Raw genomic sequence first — 24,872 nt, forward strand, 5'->3', positions numbered from 1 at the left:
GTGAATACCTCCAAAGTCTGGCCTCAGTCGGATGTCGTACCCTTTGAGGAGTTTATCCACCGTCTCCTTCACGAATGACATGTTACCAGGCTCGTTGACACTGAAACGACAAAAGAGCTTCAACGTGACTCGCGCGTCATGCAAACCTGATCAGTAACCTTGACTTAGCGATGCGGGCGCGAGAGCTCACCTTTTGGCGCAACACACTATGGACCCGATCACTAGTGCGGACAAGACGCGCAATTGGCGAGCCTTGTGCAAAGTCAACATGTTTACGAGCACATACGACGGCAAAAGCAGCGGTGCGACGAAATACAAGAATCTTCTCGATCAACAGTCTTTTAAACCACAGTCAAATCCATTGATTATCCATGAGAAAAGTCGGTTGGAGAAAGGGGGGCGCGCGTTTTGAGTCAACAGCTCAGATGTGAAATATGGGGCGACATCGTTTCGCCGTCCAATACTGGTTCTCCGGTCTGACTGTGCGGGAGCGTTGAGCAATCAGGAGCGCATATTGATGAGGAGGGTGGACGAGAAAGCTGCTGCCGCCGCCGATGCTGCTGCTGATGCTGGCGGCGGTGAAGGCACTCGTCTCGTTCCAATGAGAGACTGAGCCCAATATTTGCACGCTGCAAGAAATGCCCACCAGTCGAACCAACAGGGGCGTTCCTGTTGTCGAGCATGTTACCCACCCTCAATTAGTTCTTCATAAAACCTTTCTGATTTCTCTTTTCCCCAGCAATTACGACCAAACTAAGTTTTAAAAGAATATACATAATTGGTGATGTTGCGTGATTGTGTTATTTGGTTGATTAACCCGATGACATCTTCGACTAATTGGTTTCACTTGAGAATGGAAAAACATAACATTCTTCTTCTCTGCAGAACTTCCAAGTTTCCTTTTTATCGAATTACAATGGGTTTTTTTCTTGACACTTTTTACAGCGTTCCAATAACACCATCTGCAGCAACCCCCTCCCCTTTTTTTCTTCTAAAAATGGTAAGACTCGAACACAATCCGAGCAAGGTGGTTCTTTTGGCTGCATGAATCAACCTAATTTATCGACACTTGTAATTGATTGGCAAATATTAATTTTTCTATTAAAATACTTTTAAAAAATCTATTATAATAGTATATGTTTGTTGCCCGGGTTGATTCGTTGTCTTGACTATAGTTTATTCCTTCTGTTATTCGGTGTGTGAATAGGAAAGAGAATCTCGATGGTCAGCCAGGATGGTTTGGGAGAAGGGGAGTAGGTGGGGGTTTTGGTGTTGGACCTGCTTACCTGCTTGTGTCATAGATGGCGAACAACTTCTTATTTCCGTCAACGGCATTCCTGGAAAAAAAATACAGTTCAAACACATGAGTTAAGGAGGTCTATTTAAGGTTTAAAATTTATTGGCAGGATCAATTAAACCTCTATAGCTGGGTGAATGTGACCTCCACGTATCAATTTATACTATTTACTTGTTTTCTCTCAGTTAAGACGTAAATTCCAGACAGTCCTTATTTGTTTGTTCAAATCTCCCTCTAGATGTCCATCCTTCCATTTTATGTAGCGCTTGTCCCCACGGGGGTGCCGGAACCTATCTCAGCAGTCATCGGGTAGTAGGCGGGGTACACGCTGAACTGGTTGCCAGCCTATCGCAGGGCACACAGAGACGAACAACCACCGCACTCGCACTCACACCTAAGGCCAATTTGGAACGCTCAATCGGCCTGCCAAGCATGTTTTTGGGATGTGGGAGGAAACCAGAGTGCCCGGAGAAAACCCACACGGGCATGGGGAGAACATGCAAACTTCACATAGGGAGGGCTGTAGGTGGAATCGCACGCTCCTAACTGTGAGGCGGGCGTGCTAACCAGTGAGCCATGGAGCCGCCCCCTCCAGATATCATTAAGTCTAAAATACTGGAACAAGTACTGCAGGACAAATATTAACAATCCCATCCACCCCACAAACAAGAGGAAGGAACCCCTCAATCCTCCCCCCCCCCCCTCTCTCTCTCTCTCTCGCTCTCTTCGCGCTCTCGCTGTCTGTCTCTCGCCCCTGATCAGTGGTCATTCTACAGGAGCTGTCCACTGCCCATGTGGTGCTGAAGACAGCCTCCCCTCCATTTCAGTCTCGCTTCAGCCTGGAACGCATCTTCATAAAGATTAACGTCAAGAAGATACATTTCAAACTCAGTCTCTATTCATCCTCGAACGCATCTTCATAAAGATGAACGTCAGGAGGATATATTTCAAACATCAAACTGTTATCAATGAATCGTGGAACACAGGTACCCTCTTATGGCAACCATCAGGATGAGTTTTCTTTGACATATTCAGCGAGAGGTGGGGGTGGACAGCTCTAGCACCTGCCAGCACCTGCTAAAAAATTGATTTTTTTTTTAAGCAACTAAATTCAATGGATTAAAATAATGTAGGCTTTCCACACCACTCGTAGCCTTTATGTTAACAAAATACTTTCCTCACATTGTTCAACCCATCTTAAAGATTAAAATCAATCAATTTAGTTTCATTTTAGATGAACACATTCTAACTGATAGCATTACATGAAGCATTGACTTTTAAGGTTTCGTCCTTGGGTTCCGTTCCTTCGAATGAGATGAAGCATTTGTGGTTAAATTATTGACCTCCTTTGCAGCACTTTTATTTCTTCTCCACCACCACCAGTTGGCGTCATATACCGAAACTGATAGCGTGGAGTCACTCTGCTGTTCTCGCAGAGGAGAGTCTGGCGATGATGTGTGTGTGAGCCAAGAGTGCGACCACACGCCAGGAGAGATGTAGACATACTACTCTAGCAACATCTGACAAATAGTGAGAGAAAGGAGCGAAGAGAGAGAGAGAGAGAGAGAGAGAGAGAGAGAGAGAGAGAGAGAGAGAGAGAGAGAGAGAGAGAGAGAGAGAGAGAGAGAGAGAGAGAGAGAGAGAGAGAGAGAGAGGGTGGGTGGGAAACGGACCAAGTGGACGCAAGCGACCACATCGGGCATTAGGTGACTGGACCGGTGGAGAAATTCCTCATCACTCCCCAGGCAGAGGGACTAAACAGCCAAAACCATTGTGAAGGATGGAACAGCATTCAGGTATTTTCTCTCCTGTCTTACTGCAGTTGAAGCTGTCAAAATACTGTGAAATGATTTTGATCAGGTCGCTAACGAAGAGAGTGGGACACAAAGGGGCTCTGTAGTCGTGAATTTTGCAGAATGTGTTTCTGAGCCGCACGAGAGGGCCATGCTGCGGCGAAATCTTCTCCCCGGGTGGTGCATGATGACCGCCAGGTATGGTGAGGTGTGAAAGAGTTGTAGCCTCACTGAACAGAGTTTTAATAAGTGATTCCTCTGAACGGGGAAGAGTTTATAGCAAGCCTCACCTGAGTTTACAAATTGTGCCTACAAGCTTTGGCATAATATTAATTTTAGTGGTGCTGGTTTATTTCATTTGTTGTTGTTGTTTTTTTTTTGTACATGTTGCAGCAGCAAAGAAAGTGAGCACGATGTCAGCCTGCATGGCGTGGCTTCTATTTACCCTTCTTCTGTTTGGATGCCAAAATGGGTAAACTCAATGTAACTTTAACTTGAATGCATCGCGCCCACTTCAAGATCCTTACACTGACTGGAGAAAGTACGTTTTCAAAAGCAACATTTACTAAGAAGTAATGGAAAAAGAAACCATTTTGTAAAAGAAGCTCTTGGTTGTTGGAGGACATTTTGCTGAGCTTTCCTTTCAGCTCTGCCGCTTTCTTACTGATTGATGACATATCCCTGCTGCACGGTTACACTCTGCCTTAAGTGCACAGGGACCCTTGACCGTGCTGTCAGTAAATCAGCAGAATAGCCCAATCTCATCAGTGGCTCGTCAAACACCTTCAAATCTGACTCAGTAGCTTACTTTCAATTCTTTGTAACAACGTTATTTTTGTTTCAGTCACAGACGAGTGTCGCCCCAAAGGAGCTTTCAGTCGTGTTATGCATAATTTGCAGGAAGTAACATTTGAAATAGATTTTGGGAAAAATCTTTACAAGCTGAGACTTAAACTGTCTCCAATCGTGGATGCAAGCAATTAATAATTCACCACAACAAGACTACCCAAGCGTTGAATGGATCACATTTAACCACACAGCATTTGACATGTCTGTACTTTGACTAACAAAGTGGTTAAAGTGGTGTCAGGTCTTTGACTTCAATTCTCCCCTCACAGCGGCTGTCAGTCCTCCCCCGAGGCTCAAAAGGAGGCGGCCACAAGCGACAACAGCACAGTGTTCACCAGGATCCTGGATGGGCTCCTTGATGGTTATGACAACAGGCTGCGGCCTGGCCTTGGAGGTTGGACCATTCAACCATTCTATCTATCTAACTATCTATCTATCTATCTATCTATCTATCTATCTATCTATCTATCTATCTATCTATCTATCTATCTATCTATCTATCTATCTATCTATCTATCTATCTATCTATCTATCTATCTATCTATCTATCTATCTATCTATCTATCTATCTATCTATCTATCTATCTATCTATCTATCTATCTATCTATCTATCTATCTATCTATCTATCTATCTATCTATCTATCTATCTATCTATCTATCTATCTATCTATCTATCTATCTATCTATCTATCTATCTATCCATCCATCCATCCATCCATCCATCCATCCATCCATCCATCCATCCATCCATCCATCCATCCATCCATCCATCCATCCATCCAACCATCCACCAGTCCGTCCGTCCGTCTGCCTGTCTGTTTGTCCTTCTGTCTTCCACCCAACCCAACCATTTACCCCACCTAAAAGTTTCATTTCAAAGTCAAGTGTAGACAAAATTCTGCACATCTGAAAGCATGTTGACATTTTGCTTCGTAATTTCTGGGAAATGCACAGCATTGGCAGGTGAATATTTGAATTTTGCAAGTTAAATGGCATCAATGTTGAGAGGGTGCGTCACTCCCTGCAAGCACAACCTGATTGTTCTCATCATAGTGTTCACCTTGGCAACAGGAGCAAACCTTGGGACTTGACGCACAAGAATTTTTTTCTGATGGTGATAAACTAAAAGCTTTTCAGTTTCACTAACAATGAGCTTACAGCAAACATATTCATCTCTTTATGTGCATTTCTATACTACGTTCATCTATTTTTGTTGTGTACACGGTATATACACATAGACGGCCGTATATAGGGAAGAAGTGATTTTTTTTCATTGTCAAGAGCAAAAGCCTGCCGTCACATCCTGGTAACAGTCGCTTTCCTTGACATGAGTGTACATACAGTTTGTCCAATACAGAGGCAGAAAACATTCAAGGCCTCTCTCTCCATGACAAGCAATGAGAGTTTGCCATAAACAGAATGATATGCATTAAGGAGGAATTTGGAAGTTTTATTTGGACACCACACTTATATAAAATGCTTCGCTAAAAAAATACAAGGTGTGTTCTGTTGCTACAAATTAGGGCCTGACCAATTAATCGTCCCGCCAAATAAATCGGCCAGTTATATTTTTTTCAAAATAATCTGAATAAGCTCAAATATGACCGATTATTCTATTCGTGTCTCACAAAACAGTACAGGAGTCTGAGTGGTGCAGAACGGTGTCCTTACACTAATTGTCTACTAAGTTGCATTGCTAAGGTTTTAAAGTTGTTCCACCTGTACAATAACCTTAATCCAATTTGCAGCAACAAATACAAGACCAAAGGCTTTTCAAAATTCAATTGTAAATTGATTTATTCTTAATTTAGGTAAATAAGTAATTTCCAAACAGTTTAATGCTACTGTTTCCTTTTTTATTGCATGTTTTTATCCCTAACTTTACTCTGTTTAATAACCAAACAAATACTGAAGAGTCAAGTATTGTAAATTAGTCATGTTATAACTTAATTCATATATTGTTGGTAGTAGTGAAAAAAAGTTAATGTATTCTGTATGTTTTCTTAGAATTAATCAGCCAATTAATCATTAATCTTTTTTATTTCTTTCAAGTATCGCAATTGGCCTAAAAAAAATTCATATGGGTCGTGTGCCCTACTACAAATGCCTACATTTGTCTTTAAATATTATATTCTTTGTTTTGTTTTTTAACTATAAGGAGTCTATAGACATTGTTGTGCAAAGGTCTGTTATAATATAACAGCAAGCAGAAAATAACCTTTATGAAATTGACATCATATTCTATTTGAGATGGATTGGCTTTAATTGTACATATTGTTATTCAGCAACAGCGGTGTCAATTCAATTAAATAATCAGTTACATCTCATTGCAAACACTAATGAGAGCATTTTTTTAAAATAATACTTGACTATGCTGAAGCTTTTCAATAGATTTATTTTGTGTTTGTTAATTCTTGCTTGTGTCTTTATAATGTATTTGTTTTTTTTAATACAGCTAAATGCTAAACAAATACAATACAGATTGATGGGATTGGATTAGATATATTCTTGAAGGTTGTATCTTTTGCTCTTCTCCCAATAAATAAATAAATGAATAAATGAATAGATAAATAAATAAATAAATAAATGCTTCACTCGTGTTCCAAATTTAGGCCCCATTGTGAAGCTTTCTCTATGGTCTCTCCACAGAGAACGTCACAGAGATCAAGACAGATATTTTTGTCACAAGCTTCGGCCCAGTGTCTGACACAGAAATGGTGAGTTCACCTTCATGTGGGTCATACAGTAATTAAGTCAAAATGAAGCTATTATACCTTACGGATGGCCATCTCCAACATTTTCCAAATGATTCATGCCTTTAATAGGCCTATCCTAATTTTCTAATTATATATTTATGTCTATGTATGCTCTGATTAGCACATCCGCCTCATCATTCAGAGGTGGGGGTTTTAACCTTCTTGCATGGAGTTTACATGTTCTTCCTGTGCCTGTGTGGGTTTCCTCCCACATTAAAAAAAACGAACATGGTAGGCCGATTGACAACTTCAAATTGTCTGTAGGTGTGATTGTGAGTGTGAATGGTTGTTTGTCTATGTGTGCCCTGCAATTGGCTGGCGTTCAGGCTGCATCCCGCCTCTTGCTCAAAGATAGCTGGGATCTGTTCCAGCATCCCCGCGACCTTCGTGAGGATAAGCGGTTCAGAAAATGAAGATGAGAAGAGAAGATGAGTCCTCTATTAGTCCAGTATTCCTGGCACTCTATGAAAAAGCAATGATCAAAGACTGATATTGGCGAGGGCCTTCTGCAGGTCTTCGACTTGATAAATGTGTGTTCATCAAGAGTGTGGAGGGTAAGGTTAGTTTGCTTGATAACATACATACGTAATATTTTACTCATTAAGAAAATAAAGGCAACTCAATATTTCACAGTGTCATATTTCTCACAGATTCCAACTTTTCAGTTTGATCTCTCCCAATGTCAGAGTGGATTTGAGAAAGCTAAGAACAGTGTTGCTGCTCATATTTTTCTCATTCTCTTTGGTGTTTGCTCCTAGGAATACACCATTGATGTGTTCTTCCGTCAGACTTGGAAGGACGAGCGCCTGTGCTTCAAAGGGCCGATGGAGAAGTTGTCCTTGAACAACCTGCTTGCCAGCAATATTTGGACACCTGACACGTTTTTCCTCAATGGCAAGAAGTCCATTGCTCACAACATGACCACGCCAAACAAGCTGCTGAGGCTCACTGATGATGGCACTCTCCTTTACACTATGAGGTAGGTCCTAATACAGATAAATTATCAAGATTGATAGATTAAAAAATTATAACCTAACCAAACAATGGTTGTTGAAGAGAAAAGGTCAACCAAAAGAATTTTGGAAAAAGAGACAGAAATTCTTTCAGTATTACAACAGCGACATCAAGTGTTTTTTTTCGGACCTGCCTTCAAAGCAAATGGAAAAATAATATAAGTAATGTCTATGCTTACATCACGGCATAGTTAATGGGATGACACACATTCAAGGTTTCTTTTATCCAAATTTCATTGTAAAACATTTTCGCCATCATTTCTGTAAAAGATGGAGTTTTTATCCGGCCTACCAAATTATTCAAAAGACCAAGAATTCTGTAATATTTGTTGTGTTTAGTCCTTTTTTAGTTAGTTGATCACATTTATTTATTAAGACCGTATTTTTTAAACTCAATTCATTAAATAATTGGAGAACAAATAAACAGTAAATTCCACACCCTTTACAGTGCTTTATTTTTTTAAATGGTCAATAATTTCTAATTGAATGAACTTCGAAAAATACATTCAAAAATGAGCCACATTTTTGCGTCACAGTTTTTATTTATTTTTTTTTAAATCAAATGAAATGTCCTTGAAACTATCATGGATTAGCTTGTCTCATGGTACAGGGGTTTCCAAGGCTTTTGTGTGGGTACAATGGCTTCCTCAGGTATTCTGAAAATGTGCATTTTGTGTGCATTACAGACTCCAAATTATCACAACTGTTGGTCAGAGATGTTCGCATTAAATGGTGTGAGGAGCTGTTTTGATTGATGCAGAATCGAGTGAGCTATGCTCACGTCTACAATGGCGCAAACCACCTTTTGTTAAACATGCCAGCCAATTAAATTACGTGGTCGAGCAGACCACACAGAATTCTGTCCGTCATGAAAATAGAGGCCTGAGTATTCAGACAGGACCGGACTGATTTGTCATATACACACACGTACACAGATATTGACCTCTGCATTTGGCCCGTCACAGTCGTGGAAAGAATCACTGGAGCTTACTTCACATGAGAGTCATTCACATGGAAACACTTATTTGTCTTATCTCATTACAAACTTCAATGGGCGCTGTATGACACAGAAAAGCTACCTTTAGCTGTGAGCAGAATGCATATGGACTTGCTTGCAGCCATATTCAATTTCAAAAAGCTTTTAGCCATTACTGCTGTCAAAAATTCAAGTTCATACAAATAAGACGAGTAAGACATTCATTGTACTCAATACATTCTGGTTGTTTTAAACTGAGTAATGCATTTGTGTGGAATACATTTGCTTCTTATCCAGTTTGTTCATTTGAGTCATACAGCCCTCGATCGCTTGCGTCTGTACGCAGGATGCTTTTGAACATGGAAAGAAAGGGGTCCCAAGTGGATTCCAGCACATCTTGGTCAAACAGTTATCAGAACAGTGTAAAGCTCCAGAGAATAATAAGTTTCCTCTGAAGGATGACAAAGGTATTGCTTTGTGCTCCATTGAATAAATAAAGTTCACTGAACTTCTATCATTGCATCGCTGTATATTATCATGTAAGGGACAAGATTAATCCAAAAGATTTTGATCTAGTAAACTTTTATTCATTTATTTAAGGTATTATTCAGCTCTTTTTTTATTCTGGCCAACATAATAACTGACAAATTCATACTGTGTAAAGAGGCAAGTCCTACAATTCATGAGGTTGTTGCTATAAACGAGAAAGTGACCACCAGGTGGCAGGGCTGTCATATCAAGTACAACATTGGAAATGAAGAAAATTATTGAACAAGCATTATTGACAGTCACCCATGTGCGCTCCCCCCACCCCCCCCCCCCAACCCCACACGCGCTATTTCTTATTCACCTCTTGTAAAAACAGTTATCTCTTTTTTTTTTTTTTGCCTTAGACTGACGATATCAGCCGAATGTCCAATGCAATTGGAGGATTTCCCCATGGACGCCCACGCCTGTCCTCTGAAGTTTGGCAGCTGTGAGTAAATAATGTTTGGTTCACTCTCAAATAAAAAGTGTCCGCGTGTGTCGACCCAGCCACTATGTACGAAGCACATTTGACTGCAATCCAATTACAGTATAAGGGGCACTTGGGAGTCTGAAGCAAACTCGTACCAAATCGCCTTAGCCTTGCAGGTGAGAGGTGTGTGCATTATAGCAATAATCTGCTGTATAACAAACCCTTCCTTTTAATTGTTTTCTGACCAGCATTAGAGGTCCTGTTCCACTTAGGTTTTGTTTCAGTTTATTGTTATTATTATTATTATTATTATTATTATTATTATTATTATTATTATTATTATTATTATTATTATTATTATTATTAATGTTAAAATTGATCGGGTTTACTAGATAATTCGAGTTGGAAAATGGAGAATGAAATGTTCTCAAGCTTATATTAAAATACTCGTATTATTCTTGCACTCATATGCGCTGCTGTGACAAGTGAATTTCCCCGCTGCGGCATGAATAAAGTTCTATCAATTAAAACAAAAAAATCAATATATAAATTATCTTTGCTTTGATTGAGTCTCTGTTCCACTAACTAATTCAGTTAGTTCCTGAAATGTGGGCGTCTTGTGCTCACCATGTATCTGTTGTTATGTTAGACTTGTTTTGGTCGGCCACAGTGCGCTCGGAGGCGGCCGCTGTAGGGCGATTGCCTGGACTTCAGTAAAAGAAAAAGAAAAATTCTAGTGCGCTCTCGACTGGACTGAGCAACACAAAAAAAGCCATGTTCCCCAGCTCATCCTCATGTACGCTGTTCTCCTGATTTTTTTTTTTTTTAATATAGTACTCCACCATGGCGTGACCTCATGGCCGCCCAGCGACTATTCTTGTCGAATTCAAATCTGCTCATTTCTGCATGACTTTTTCATTCAAAGGGTATTGCATGAAATGACAAAGTGGGCAACTTTAAACCATTTCACAGACTCATGATTTTGATTGCATTGGACCTTTAACAAGACCTGTTTTAACAACGATTCTTACTCGCCATGATGCATTTGACTCCACAGCGTGCAAGATCATTGTCGAAGTAATCAGTAAGAACTCTATAGGGAGTGGTTTTTCTCTATCCTCCATTTCCTCCTGGAAAGAAAAATGGCTCAAATCGATCCCCGACAAATCTCTGTTGTGACTTGGTAATTTAACTCTTGGCTCCCAAGATACAGAGTATTGTGTTAAGCCTGGTTCACACTGCAGGATTATTGGTCTGAATTTAGCAGTCCGAATCTCCCCTTCCGACAATCATAGGTCAGCCCTGATTTTAGTAATGGCTCCAAAGATAATCTTACCAGATAATCATGCAGTGTGTGGTGTCTGTCTTCAGGCTGATCTCGGCTGCTCGGAAGGATCTCAATATTAAACATGTTTGATTTTTTTTTTTTGGCCCAACTTCACACCGTTTGCGGTGTCCGCCAATGACAAATGGGCACTCAGCCATTTGACAGTGACGTATATCTATCTGGATCCAGATACACTTCTAAGTAGTGTGATGAAAATGCCGCTTGTGGACCCGACCTTTTCAGCTCCAAGACCCCCAATGCGAGACATTTGAATGCATGCATGATTGTGTAACATTTCCTGTGCTTAAATCTGCTAGATTTGCATTGATGAATTCACTAGGCCATGAGTGCTAAACCTACGTTGAGAACTCTAATTAGCTTGAGTTTTTGGGTTCTCGACCAGCAACCACCACACAAGTGACAGATTAGCTGTGACGAACTGGCTTTCCGGAGCGCTGACCTATATTTTTTCCGTGTACATTGTTTCTGCTAGTATTTACATTACTTGGTGATATCAACTGATGTAAACAAACAAACAGACAGACAGACAGACAGACAGACAACAACAACAAAAAACACCGTTGCATATACGGTGTTGCACCTGAACGTTCATGAACTCGTTCATGTTTATTTGGGCTTTGCACCCTTTGTATTTTTATGTCCCAAATTCGAAACGTTTTTCGGGCCTTTGGGCAAACAAGATAAGAAATATTACATTCACTATAAATGATAATTTAGTTAAAGAAATTAATGTTTTGCACTTTATTTGTCCATCCTCTGTTTCCTCAGTCTGTCACCTACAGCAGATTGCTTGTGTTTGTACATTCTGGACCACAGTCATGTTTTTGGTTTTGTCAGTTGAAGAAAAGACAATTCAAGCAATTTTCTTTTGCATTTAAGATTGTAAGGTGATAGCAGCACCTGGATACTAGTGTGAATGGAATGGGTGAAAATGCCAATATGCCAGAGGGTAGCAGCTTGCAGCAACCTTTTTGGGGATTGGGAAAAGAACTATGAACTCTTCATTTTTGGAACGATGAATTTAGTTAATACATTTTCAATTATGAACGATAAACTGAACTAGTTCATTTTCAAAGTTGTGAACTGAACTTTAAACTAGTTTATGTTGAAAATGAACTTTCCCAACACTGCTTAAAAACAAATGTAGGGCAAATTAAAGCAAGCAAAGAGCAGCTCTAAATTTGGCCCAGGTAAATTCCATTAATCCCCTACTCTCTCCTACAAAACCTAAATCCTAATTTACCTGCCAGCCTTCCTACAGTCAGTTCTCGATCATGCAGGGATGAGTCACTACAATTCACACAGTGTCTTGTTCAGCAAGCATGTTTTTGGGGTGAATGCACATCCGAGGGGGTCAGCCCTCGGATGTGCATTCACCTTGTGTGCATTTGTATGGTCAAACTCATTTTGGGGAAAAATAATGGTTATCTGGAAAAAAACCGTCATCAAAATGAACCGAATAGATGACAAAATTTGTATTCTTGATCGTTCTGACAGCCAGATAGGATCTATTAAGTAAGTAGTCTGACAACCTTTTTGGCACGTAGTGTTCAAGCACTTAGTGTGTATTGTGGGAATGTTGGCACAGGTATGACATCATGCCTGCCAAAGTCATTAGCTCTTCTTAGAAGTAAGGTAAATCTGTGAAAGTCCCTTATTCCAATCTATCTATCGTCCAATTAAAGCCAAACCACACCACAGGTGAGCATCAACAAAGTAAATGTATTTATTATATTTATTCGAGCAAAACCCCTTCCTGTTAGTTCATTCAATTGTATGTAGAGTGTGACTGCTGTCTTAGTCTGTCACACAAATGATAACACTTGGTTGACATAGCAGGTTGAGAGGCAAACTTTGAGTTTTGCACCTCATCAAATCACTAGGAATAGTAAATAGTAAAACAGATAATCAACCGCCAAACGATCCCAAAAAGCTTCGCTGGGCTGACCGCACGTGCGTCGTTCACGCCAACTACCGCTGGTAGTCAGCGGTTGAGGAAAGCTTATTGCTATGTATACTAGACCAGGTACATCAAGCTTACACTTCTGACAAGTATTGTTCCCACAAAGGGATCACAAGGACAGACAGAGAAGTCAAGCAGCTAATTGCTAAGATAACGTAAGATTAGTGTTGCCAACTCCCTGAAAAATGAATAAGGAACACTTCACCGAGCTGATTGCCTTCACACTTCCTGGTGTGTGGTTTTTTTTTTTTTTTTTTTGCTATTTTTTTTGTAGGTGAAACAATGTCGGAGATGGGTAAATGCATAATTTTGAATGATATGAACACATGAATAAGTATCCAGAAATTTACTTGAATACAAACCAACAAAATCATCAAAATAAATATCTCTCAAACAGAAACCAGAGGATAAAGAAATCATTCTTTATATACTATAGCTATCTCCGGCGTTGCCTGGTGTACAACAAATCTTTCTAGGGTTCCCCGAGTTTTATTGTGCCATATGTTCCGTAAGTGTCCACCACTGGAAGCATATTGCTTGAGGTCAGTAGGTCCACCATGGGCTGTGGAAATAATGCATTGCAGTGCGCTTGATAGATATTTTCTCGCACTATTCGGGCCCATTTGTTTTCTGCTTCTGAGTCCTCATTGTATTTTTGCAACCACAACAGCAATTCACAATGCTGCTCAAAGGTACTATGTGACTGTGTTTCATGCTCATTGGTCACAGTGCAGGAGAGGTCCTCATAGGAACTTTGCTGTAAGGTGTCAAAGGGCATCGTTGGGGGTCATGTGTGAGATAGAGCTTAATTAACCCAGCTGACCTTGGGTTCACCCTAAATTGGTAGACACGGGTAATTGCAAATGACTGGATAAACTTGGAACTGCTAATGTGGTAAACATTTTTGACGAGGCTCTGTTGCTTGCTCTCAAGGCACTCCAGTTTTCTTTTCAAAATCCAATGGCAAACTTTGGTCTAGGTAGGTAGTGAAATCACAGCAAATTAAACTCATGATCAATACATAATTTCTATCTGTGATTAATACATAATGCCAGCCCCTGCACTAAACACATGTATATGTTCAATCGTCTTGTTATATTTCACTCAAGGTGCAAATGACAGATAAACTTCATTTGTTTGCGCAGGATGAAATCACGGGCTTTTCATCACAAGAGTGATGCAACAGATGATGAAGGTTAATCTGACTTGGGCTGGCTTTGGTTGACAAACTGTCATCCCTAATCCAGATGGGTACCTTGAACAACACTTAAATAACCATATGCGAACAAACAGATTTATGTTCTAATCAGAAACTGCCTGCCACTACATTGGATATTTACAAATGTTGCTCCTTTTTGAAATTTGTGTCTTATTTACAGGATGAAATTACATGAAGTGATTCTGTCTTTGTTTTTTTTTTGTCAGATGCCTATCCGGTGTCTGAGGTGGTTTACACGTGGACTCAAGATGCTGCCACGTCTGTGGTGGTGGCAGACGACGGGTCAAGACTCAACCAGTACCTTCTGATTGGATTAACTGCCGGCACAGAAGACATACATACAAGCAGGGGTTGGTATGCAAAATGAATGTAAAAAGCAGTTTCTCTAATCACTGGCGATAAGGCCAAGATATCATAATTGACAAGGTCAAAGGTCAAGGCTACAAGGAACAGTTTGGACACAAGACAAGAAATTTACTGACTTACTGACTCGATCCCCCCAACTTAATTTGAATTGTAACGTTTAATTTTCAAAAGGTGACATTTAAGTCAGTTCATCAGCTAAACTCAGGAAACCCGTAGTTATATTTACAAAACTTTCTCATATGAATATGGAGGCGCATTGGATTAATCTACTTGTTATGTCTCTACCAGGAGCTATTTGTGTGCATGACCACCAAACAAAATCCTCTCTATCCAGCAAGTAATGGGGTCAAAAGGCAACAATGGCGAGTCATTTCTCAGTAAACAAAACTTCCATCGACCAAACTTGACTTTTATTCTTTACCTACTGAAAGACACACTACACCATGTGCCATTGGTAACACCCGATAAAGCGAGGTGACTAGTAATGCTAGATTTAAAAAAAAGAAGAAAAAAGAGCGTGTGAGGCCGATAGTAAATGTGGGAGACTTTATCGGGGGATCAGCGCCAATGAGCGGAGGCCAGTATGTGAGAGTAGCCTATCCCTCACACTACCAGCTGTCTGCAGGCCCTGGGCAGGCTTGTAAAACAACAATTATGCACACTCACAGACACACACATACATACACACACAGAACCAGAGAGAAGCCTCGGGTTAATCCTCAAGCAACACCCGCTCACCCCCACCCCCACAGCCACCCATCCAACCACCACCATCAGCTTTTGCATAAGAAGATGACATCACAGATCAGTGAGGGATTGGTTGGTTTGTCCCGAATGTGTGGGTGAGCAGGAGTCTACAGATTTATCTTAATGACTGTCCTGACTAGGGCATCTGCACAGTAAGGGAAGACATCTTGGAGGCAACCTAGTGATGTCTTGAGTTAATTTTGGCATGTAGGAGATTTAATTATTTGATAGTTGTTCAGCTTGCTTAGGAACATGGACCTGTATGGATGTCAGAATGGGATTGGACAGCCAGCTGTGACACGTGGGAGAGTTGGTGGAGGGGTAGGGATGTGGGTTATTGAAAGGCATCTGCTTAATACTCTTATGTAAAAGAGAACTGTAATACAAGTCCATCCAGTTTCGAGTGGAATCATTATTAAAAGTGTGCAATTTGATTTTTTTTTTTTTTTAATGTATGCCCTGAGCTCAATAGTGCTCACTGACGCATTGGCCACTTGCTTTAAATTAAAAAAAAAAAAACTAAGTGCAGCAACTCATATCAGAAGTACCATGGCTTTGAGAATCTGATCAAGCTGTTTTGGTGAAGGTCCTTCTCTCTGTTGTTGGTCCAATGCACAAGCATCACCCCATTAGCTGTAGCCTTTCTTTTTCCATTTAATAGAATGAGTGCATGTAACTTACAGGTTGTTCTGGACATCTCTTCAGCTGTATTTACAAGCCATGGACTGATTTTTTTTTTTTCAGGGCCAATACTGATCCACATTATGAGTTGTTGAGGAGTCCGACAACTGATCTTTTAACCTGATATTAATTTGCAATAAAAAGGGACATGTTTACATTTTTTTAATTAATACAAACCCAACAGTTACATTTATTTAAAACCCAAAAGGCATTTGGTTATTAAACAGCAGGCTTTCATATTTGTTATTATGTTATTTCTTTCTTTCATATTTAGAAATGACATATTTATGTTAAAATTGGATGAAAAAGTGCAAAAGCTCAAAAATTAAAAGCGCAGGGAGTTCCAAGGGTTACCAGCAGCTCATAAAGTTCAATGGAAATTTGAACTAATAGCTCCCTAATGTTTTATGAAATAGATATTATTTAAATGTGAATCTTTCACACTACTGCATCCCAGCATCTCTCATAAAGTTAACTAAAACTAAGTATCTAAATGTAAATATTATATTTTAGATTGTGATAGCAAAGACCTTATCATTTATTAATTAAGACACAACATTGCTGTTATGCTTTGTGAAACTGCATCTGAGAAAAAGTACAATAACTATAGGAGAAACTATTAATCCCTGACCCAGTTTCAAATTGAACATTTATAAGCCATTGGATCAATAAAAATAAGACAATGCCGATTTTCGGCAAAATGCCAAATATTGGCCCCCATTCATTCACAGCCTTGATCATATTCAGGACAATGGAGAATATTCTCGTTGTATCGTGCACCACGCATTTTCAATAGGAGACAGGTCTGAGCTGTTGGTAGGTCAGTCTCGTCCTCACATACTTTTCCCGTGAAGCCACTTGCGGTGCTTTCACACATATGGAAGTTATCCATTCCATGGTCACTAACACATCCCCATACCATCACAGATGCTGGCTTTTAAACTCTGTGCTGGTAGCAATCCAAATCGTCCTTTTCGTCTTTGGCCCAGAGGGCACCACATCCCATGAGTTCCCCAAACAATTTGAAATGTGGACTCGTCAGACCACCGCACACTTTTATACTTAGCCTCCGTCCATCTTAGATGAGTTCAGTCACAAAGAAGCCAGCCGGTGGCATTTCTGTGTGTTGTTGATATATTGCTTTCACTTTGCATGAGAGATTTTAATCTTGCGTTTGTAGCTTTAGTAACGAACTGTGTTAGCTGACAATATTTTCCTGTTCCTGAGCAAATATGGCAATATCCTTGTTACAATGTCTTTTTGTGTGCTGTCTAGGTCTTTGAAGGCCACAGACGTTCCGTGTTGTTCTTTGCCCTTGTTGCTTTTGTGCAAAGATTTCTTCAGAGTCTTTGTATCTTTTGAATATATTATGGGCCACCAAGGATGAAATCCCATAATTTATTGCAATTATAGATTGATAAACGTTATTGGTCAACTAGTAGTCTACTTGCTCACACAGTTGCTCTCAAAAAGGCGAACCGTGCTTGTGAACAACTTTAAGGGATGCTCCTTCCACTCGCTGATTTGCAATTAACCTGTGTAATTTTTTCAAACCTGTATTCTTTTCTTTAAGCATTCTTTATCTTTCCCAATCTCTTGTTGCCTCCATCATAGAGAATATTTTCAATAAAACAATAAGGTTCATCAGGTTCAACATTATCTTGTCTTTGAAGCATATTCAATTGGCTGTAGATTGAAAAAGTTTGCTAATGATTGTTCTGTTTTTGTTGATATTTTACACAACATCCCAACTTATTGTACTTATACTTATTGTATGATGCTCACGATGACTCAAAAACTACTGATCAAAGTACTTAGCCATAGCTATTTATATGCAATACATATATCCTCAACCTTGGTGCTACATGCTTTTTAGCATGAGCTCTGACTTTGACATTAACAAAAAAGCAAGATTATTATAAATCCAAGTATGACTTGATATTTTAAAACTTATATTACCCAACAGTAGAATGACAGAAAATGCACTGATATTCCTTGCGTAAGTATTCCTGAGAAAACATTGAATGTCACTTAAAAAAATAAAACTTATTTGTCCTTTATCCAAGTTTGTGACTAAGGCCTACATTTTTGCTTGAGGTGCAGTTAGAGAAAAAATGCTTAGTGAGATAAGTGGCTAAAAATAACTGGTCTTTTATTAGCACCGTTAGTCCACTATACCAATTGAGTGTCTGGAGGCGGGGATTAGTGTACACCCATCTTGAGGACATCACTGCTTGCGTCTCAGGTGTTCTTTAAAAAAACTCTTACCCCATCTGTAAAACTGGATTAAAAGTGATAACAGTAACATTTCTGCCAAAAGTCTGAGCTATTGTCGCAAGTGCCACGTGGCTTCACGTATGTCGAAGGCAAGAAGCTCCTACTTACCAGTTGACCAGCATTGCAGCATCGTTCCCTGATATAAAAGGAAGTTCTGCTTGGATGAGACGTATGAAGTAGTGGTTAAAAAGTGCTATGATCCACCAAAGGAACATGTTCCTCTTCATTCCTTTGCTCCCAGTGCTGCTGGGATCCTTGCATTAAACGTGACTCTGGGGCGTCCCAGGTCAGCGGTGCCTTGTGTCCGGTGTCCTCCAGCAAATGATGGGCCTACTCTCCGGCAGGGGCACTGAAGTCATCAGGGAGTTAGAAGGTGCTAGTGTTTGGGTCAGAAGACCAGTAGTTTTGGGGATCTCCGGATCCAGTCATGGCAGGCGGCCACATGGTCAAGCTTTCAGTGGGACCCACCTGCAAAACTGCTATCAGCTGATCCTGGCATACAATATTTTTTTTTCTCTTTGTGATTCAGCAAAATCCACCAAATTAAAATGAAGAAAAAAAAAGGATGTGCCGTCCCCCACCCCTCCCACCTAGCCCCCTTCCATCCCACCCGTATTTAGTTGAGACGACTGACGTGCTCTATGGCTGAGAGGTGTGCACTGCCGTCACCACACAAGAGATCATGCCTCATGGAGATTGGCATGGCTGAGTGGGCGGGGCACGGAGCTCTGCGAGGATCCCAGGACAGGAAGGCTCACCCTTCTGCGGCCGTTGCCACCCCCCCTCCCTCGCCCCTCCCTTCTCTTCCACTCTTAGTCTTACTGATGGCAGGATGCAGATTGTAACCGGGGATTAGGCTGGTTCAAAAATCCGATTTTGCCCGTAGAAAGCCTTGCGTATTAATGGGTGTGTGTTGTGCGTGTGTGTGCTTGCAAGAGAGTGTGTTTGAGAGCTGTTTGTGTTTGTTTGGACTTTGTGTGAGAGTAGTGTAGTCACTAGGTTTTTCGTAGTTTACTAGTGGCTGCAATCGGAAACTCCTCTTGGCAAATAGTCGTTTTAAGCCTCAAATGCAATCTTCACTTGTTTAAATAAAAATTGCATGGTCGGCCCCCCAAATTACACACCAACTCAATCCTGCCCTTTCTGTTTTTTGGTCGAGACCCTTTGCACTGTCATCACTCTTTATATAATCTCATCACATCCTGGAAAGAATTCACAGGGCTTGATTTCATTTGTCATAGTAAGAATCAGTATGCTTCATTATATTCCATTTTCTCTTAAACCTGACCTCATTTTTCGCTGCACCAACATCTGCGATTATTGGTGACAATCCTTTCTCCTCTACTATCTGGAGAAATGAGGCAACATTGCGTGCTTGTGGTCACAAGTCTCCAACATTACTGTTGTTTACTATTATTCTATAGAAAGTCAAAACAATAAACATAAAATGGTAAAATGGTCTATTTTAACATTTCTTGTCAATGAGAATTGCATTTGTGCCTTTATTTTTTCAGGTGTTTCCCAGCTATTGTTGAGTATCTGCAATAATTGTTCAATCCAACAATAATGTTTTGAGGCTCTCACTTTTTTGTGTTCTACTTTTATTCTTTGTTTCCCTACAGGTCAGTACACAGTCATGATGGCTCACTTCTACCTGAAAAGGAAGATTGGATATTTTGTCATCCAGACATATATGCCATGTTTTATGACTGTAATCCTGTCCCAGGTGTCATTTTGGCTAAATAGAGAATCTGTTCCTGCACGGACAGTTTTTGGTGAGTGTAGTCCGCTGACAATAAAGAGTCTTCTTAAAACATCCATTCCATGTAGCTTGCAATCTTACACAATAAACATGTCACATTTGTTGACAGGGGTGACCACAGTGCTGACAATGACCACCCTCAGCATCAGTGCCAGAAACTCCCTCCCTAAAGTGGCCTACGCTACAGCAATGGACTGGTTCATTGCCGTCTGTTACGCATTTGTCTTCTCGGCCCTTATTGAATTTGCAACGGTGAACTACTTCACCAAGAGGAGTTGGGCGTGGGATGGCAAGAAAGCTCTGGAAGCACAGCACCCAAAGGTACAACACCTGGCACATTCTTCATTTTGATTGGAGCCAGAACCCACAAGGGCTGCAAAGCACACTGTTATATCTGTACTTTTCAAAACTTATTCTCGGAACAGGCTGACAGATATTATTGCACAGAAATTGCTATTTTTTAATCTGCAGTGGCGCTCTGGCAATATTTGGACAATTTATGACTGCAATCCCAGTTTTTGCTTTTATGACCTCCATCTCTCCGTTCATGTTAATCTTAGAAGAAATGTACTTCTAGTATATCCATTTTATTTAAAAAAAGAAACGTGATCATAATCAAGTATAATTCATGATCAACTTTGAGGACAGAAATCGAACAGAAAATGATCTCATTTTTGTTATGTTCGTTTTTATGAAGTTAATTCTGACTTTCCAAATTGTGTGAAGCTATCTTTTTCATTTTACCCAAAATGTACACTCACAAAACTGTTTATCATGCATGTGTGTATCGGCATAAAAATCCAGTGGATGTCGCCCTCGTAAGGACTTTAGATCAAACTCAACTGCCCGTATCAGACCTCATTCGCTGGTCCACTGGGACAATCAATGTGTTGCGGCGGAGAAACTAAGATCTTTAGCGCGTCATAAAACTTTTGTTGTCTGTCACGCTGCAGAAACGGGACCCCATGGTGCTGTCCAAAAAGTCCAATAACGTTTGCTCGGCAGCCCTCAACTGCACGCCGAACATCACCAAGGACATCTCAATCTCTACCATCTCCAACACAGCATCGCTGCAGCTGCGAGCCTCTGAGCTAAAGATGGCGGACCCCAAGAAGACCTACAACAGTGTCAGCAAGATTGATAAAATGGCTCGGATAGTGTTTCCTGTTCTCTTTGGAACCTTCAACCTTGTCTACTGGGCCACCTATTTAAACAGGGAACCAGTGATTAAGGGAGTTGTTGCCTTGCCCTAGTCCTTTTTGAAATTTTTGATTCAGGTTCATCCTGAAGGGAACAATGACTCAGAAATGCTTGAAAAAGGCTGCTGGACTCCTGACGTATTTTGGATGGCCCTAAGTTCTTTTTGACAGCACCGTACACTCTGATCGGTGCTATTTATCTTGCTCGTCCATTCTGCTGCGGGCCGCATGACGCATTTCTTAGAAGACAACTGAGAACACAATGTATCTGCCAATCACAGCTTGAAGCACAGGAGCACGCCACTGCTCTTACTTGACAAAGGTTTTTTTTTTTATATGTAGTGATACAAAAAAATCTCGAGGTCGTTATACGTCGATGATTTGCTTTCACGTCTCCTTTTTTAGTTTGCTTTTAAAGTGAACTTTTTTTCTGTTGGAGTGAGGCATCTTGACTTTCACATTCAAACCTTCCATGTTAGATCTGGTTTTCCAATGCTGGGAGTAACAGGGAAAAAATCTGTGCGGAGATAGAGGACTAGCTTTGCAAGGGATTTCTGAAAATTGAAATCATCAACTTGGGAAATTCAATGTGGAAAAATTCTTCTCTCATAAAACTCTCAGTTTCATTTAGGGCATACCAACAAGAATATTAATAAAAATGTCTTGGCCCACTTTTACTGGATGACTGGACAGATGTACATAATGTGTTCTACGCTGTAATTTCCCATGTGCGTGCTAAATTAAATTTCAGCCTGTATAGCTAAAGTGTGAAAATCGATTCACAGATGAGTGATCAAGTCTTGGTTCGACTAGCAATGTTGATGCCGAGACCGAGAGGATGTATTACCAGCCCAGCATCGTGAGTCCAACGTACAAAGTCCAACATTTTCAACAAGTCTGTTTCTGCAACAACCCCTTTTTCTGTTCATGCAAATCCAGAAAAGTATAAATATTTGATTTAATCCAATACAACACCAAAGAGAGGCACAGCTGTATCTGATAACTTGTTTTTAAAACACCACAAATGACTGCTGGTATGGCTTAACATTATGGTCGTTGTATTTTGCAAATTGTGGGAAATGTGTGAATATATTTCGTAACGCTTTGCTTTGTCAAAAAAAAACTCTTTGGTGTGTGGGGGGGGAGTGCTCGTTAAATTTAGAAGATGCAGTTTTTGGTTTTATTCCTACAGTCAAAGTAGTGGTACAGCAGTTTGACAGTAGACCACTTTAAAGAGGAAGTCCCCCCAACATATTTCATTACAATAACATGTTGTATGTGCCCCCACTTGTCTAAACACAACATTTTGATTAATATGTGTTGCGTTTATGGGCTACGAGTCAGGCAGCACAATTCACCCGTTTTTATCCATCATAAGGGGCAGCCAATTTGCCAGTTGCTGTCAACTAAAAATCGCATCACAGTTGCAAGGTCTCGAGTTACAACTAATCATGGCTAAGCTTCATAAAACTGGTGAGGCGTGATTGGTTGTGACCAGAGACCTGGTAACTGTAACCTGATGTCATTTTCAGTCAAATGGAAGTGGCAAAATGGTCGCTCCTTTGGATGGATAAAAACAGGTGGATTTGTCCTGTTTGATTCATATTCCACAAATGAAATATTAATTGGAAGATTGTGTTTCAAATAGTTGGGCTGCACAGGACATACTGGGAAAAAATGGTGATTGATTTCCCCTTTTAACACTGTTTTTAGTCATTGTGGGATAAACTCAATGACACAGCCTGCTGCTTTGAGCAATTACCAAAGTGAATTTGGTTTGTTGTCAAAGGGAACTTTCTGCTGATGAAAAGATGATGGCTTGCAGCGCCATGTCAATAAAGATTAGCTGTGCTGTACCCGCTTTGCTTTGTGACTACAATCGGTTTCTTTATATTATTTGTGCCCGTGTCAATGGAAGCTGCCTTGTTTTGAAGGTTCCGTCTGTAACATGACGAGCAGCAGGTTTCAGTCAATTATCAGACAAATGCAAGCTAAAGTTGTATGAATAGGAACTGAAGCTCTAAAGTAAACCCATTCACTTGACATTATGTCTTATAGCACAGAGCGAAGGAATACTTTTGTGGTTGAAGTACATCAGGTGGATGCCAAGGGCTACCCACGCCACTGAGTTTCATTAAAGTTTAGCATGAAGGTGTGTGTGTGTGTGTGTGTGTTTTTGTGTGTGTGTGCGCATGCTTGCTTGAGACAAGGAGCCGCTAAGGCTCTGCTGCCATTTGTCCCCTGTGGTCTGATCAATGCGGGAATATTATGGCATTTAAATGTCTCACAGACATTGAACTATGTGGAAATTACTCTAGTTATGTTACTGTACGTACAAAAACCTCCACCACTGTGTAATAATAATATGCAAAAGATATGTTCTATTACATCAATTAACATCAACACATTTTTTGTATGATTGTAGGTCTAGTAAAGCTAATTATATTGCATTACATATTACCTGAAGGTACTTTTTCAAAATAAGTGTAATGCTGCTGATTAGAGGCATAATTTAGAAAGGTAAGGATTAGTTTTAGCCAGTGGATACAATAAATTGTACATCTTAGTGTAAATTGGAATTGTTCTTATTTTCAGAATCAACATTTGTTAGTGTTCCCACAACTGCATGTCCCTGCAAAGCTGGCTGTTGGCCAGTGAAGGACAATTGAAAGGCTTCCATAGCAACCGTGACCATCACACGTGCTCTTGTTAAATCTAAACATCATTCAAGACTTTCTTAAAGGGGCAGTGTGTAGAATGTTTAGATTTTTCAATGTTCATTTATTAAATAAAAATAAGTTTTGTATATATAATCGTAGGTCTTGTAATCACAAATTATAGTAGTACAATGTTTGCACCTCACCAAACAGGATGCTGCCATATTTCTGCTACAGATACTCAAAATGCATGTGTTTAGGTCTTGCATTCTATTATTTAAAAAAATATGCACACTATTTCTTCAAGTTCTGCAGCAAAATTATTGTTGTTGGGTAATTTGTGTTTTGTTTCATGTACGCTACTGATTTAAATGAATGAAAAACTGTTGGAAACATGATGTTGGAAATGTTGGACATGTGAAGTCATAAAATGTTTTATGCATATCATAGTACGACTTTTTATGCTGAATATGAAATCGTCTGTTGCACCATTTTGTGCTTTTAAGTCTATCTTATTTAATGTTTTGCAATTAAGTGTCATTTGATCTAAGTTGGGAGTTATTTTTCAAATCACATGTTTGTGCTCTAGAGGGCAGTGAAGCCTCTAAAGTGGCTGAGACAATGTCCACTATTGGCTTGCGAACCTTTTCTTTTGCAATTAGTGTTACGCGCTAATATTACTTCTAAGGATAATCCTCATCATTATCATCATCCAAAAGACAAGGAATGTCTGCGTTTTATGTGCAAAACTAATTCACACGCTTGCAGCATAATGGCCCATTTAAAACGGTCCATTTAATATAACATGCCACTCTAGCTAATTGTTTTTGTGGGAAAAAAATAAACTAAAAAAAAAATCTTTCGGACATCAAGTGCATGTAAAATGCAGGTGAAATCCACGTTATGCGTGTGCGGTGTATGAGTCACGTTAAATGATCGTCTCTGTACAGAAAGGGGGAGGAGGGCGCAGCTGGAACAAGTACATCTGAATCCAGCGACCCCCCCCTCG

The 24,872-nt window shown here is 40.1% G+C and overlaps 2 protein-coding genes across 10 annotated transcripts in view; one reads left to right on the forward strand and one right to left on the reverse strand.

Annotated features, from left to right (window-relative positions):
- Positions 1–18,811, reverse strand: part of LOC148401644 (gamma-aminobutyric acid receptor subunit beta-3-like) — a 42,790-nt gene extending 23,979 nt beyond the window's left edge. For 2 of the 6 annotated variants that reach the window (XM_088358527.1, XM_088358522.1), the window contains exons 1-3: positions 18,354–18,811; positions 1,287–1,337; positions 9–100 (exon numbers count right to left, since the gene is read on the reverse strand). In XM_088358527.1, coding sequence (XP_088214653.1) covers positions 9–100; positions 1,287–1,337; positions 18,354–18,472 — 262 coding nt within the window. In that variant the 5' untranslated portion in view covers positions 18,473–18,811. Of the gene's footprint in view, positions 1–8; positions 101–190; positions 592–1,286; positions 1,338–1,418; positions 1,518–18,353 lie in introns of those variants that run through there. The other 4 variants (XM_088358547.1, XM_088358555.1, XM_088358538.1 and 1 more) reach the window with 4 other exon arrangements.
- On the forward strand, positions 2,545–23,062 carry LOC148401645 (gamma-aminobutyric acid receptor subunit alpha-5-like). 4 transcript variants are annotated; one of them, XM_088358506.1, is made up of 9 exons: positions 2,554–3,093; positions 3,484–3,562; positions 4,209–4,333; positions 6,591–6,658; positions 7,456–7,676; positions 9,580–9,662; positions 14,381–14,524; positions 19,868–20,328; positions 20,961–23,062. In XM_088358506.1, the coding sequence occupies exons 1-9, from the start codon at positions 3,078–3,080 to the stop codon at positions 21,258–21,260; spliced, it is 1,497 nt and encodes a 498-aa protein (XP_088214632.1). In that variant the 5' UTR covers positions 2,554–3,077; the 3' UTR covers positions 21,261–23,062. The 4 variants fall into 4 exon arrangements, with proteins under 4 accessions (XP_088214618.1, XP_088214632.1, XP_088214640.1 ...); XM_088358514.1 differs by having other exon boundaries at positions 3,487–3,562; XM_088358500.1 differs by having other exon boundaries at positions 2,985–3,562; positions 19,868–20,020; positions 20,117–20,328.
- Positions 23,063–24,872: the final 1,810 nt, after the last annotated feature.

The sequence above is a fragment of the Syngnathus floridae genome, chromosome 2 (genome assembly GCF_059516105.1).
Source record: "Syngnathus floridae isolate MCC-2025c chromosome 2, RoL_Sflo_1.0, whole genome shotgun sequence".
Classification (NCBI taxonomy): domain Eukaryota; kingdom Metazoa; phylum Chordata; class Actinopteri; order Syngnathiformes; family Syngnathidae; genus Syngnathus; species Syngnathus floridae.

Bases quoted from the DNA above. Each gene is read 5' to 3' on its own strand.
- LOC148401645 (XM_088358492.1), top strand. From the start codon at position 3,291: ATGGTGAGGTGTGAAAGAGTTGTAGCCTCACTGAACAGAGTTTTAATA. The intron at 7,677-9,579 runs GTAGGTCCTAAT...TTTTTGCCTTAG, and splicing joins ACTCTCCTTTACACTATGAG to ACTGACGATATCAGCCGAAT. The intron at 14,525-19,867 runs GTTGGTATGCAA...GTTTCCCTACAG, and splicing joins AGACATACATACAAGCAGGG to GTCAGTACACAGTCATGATG.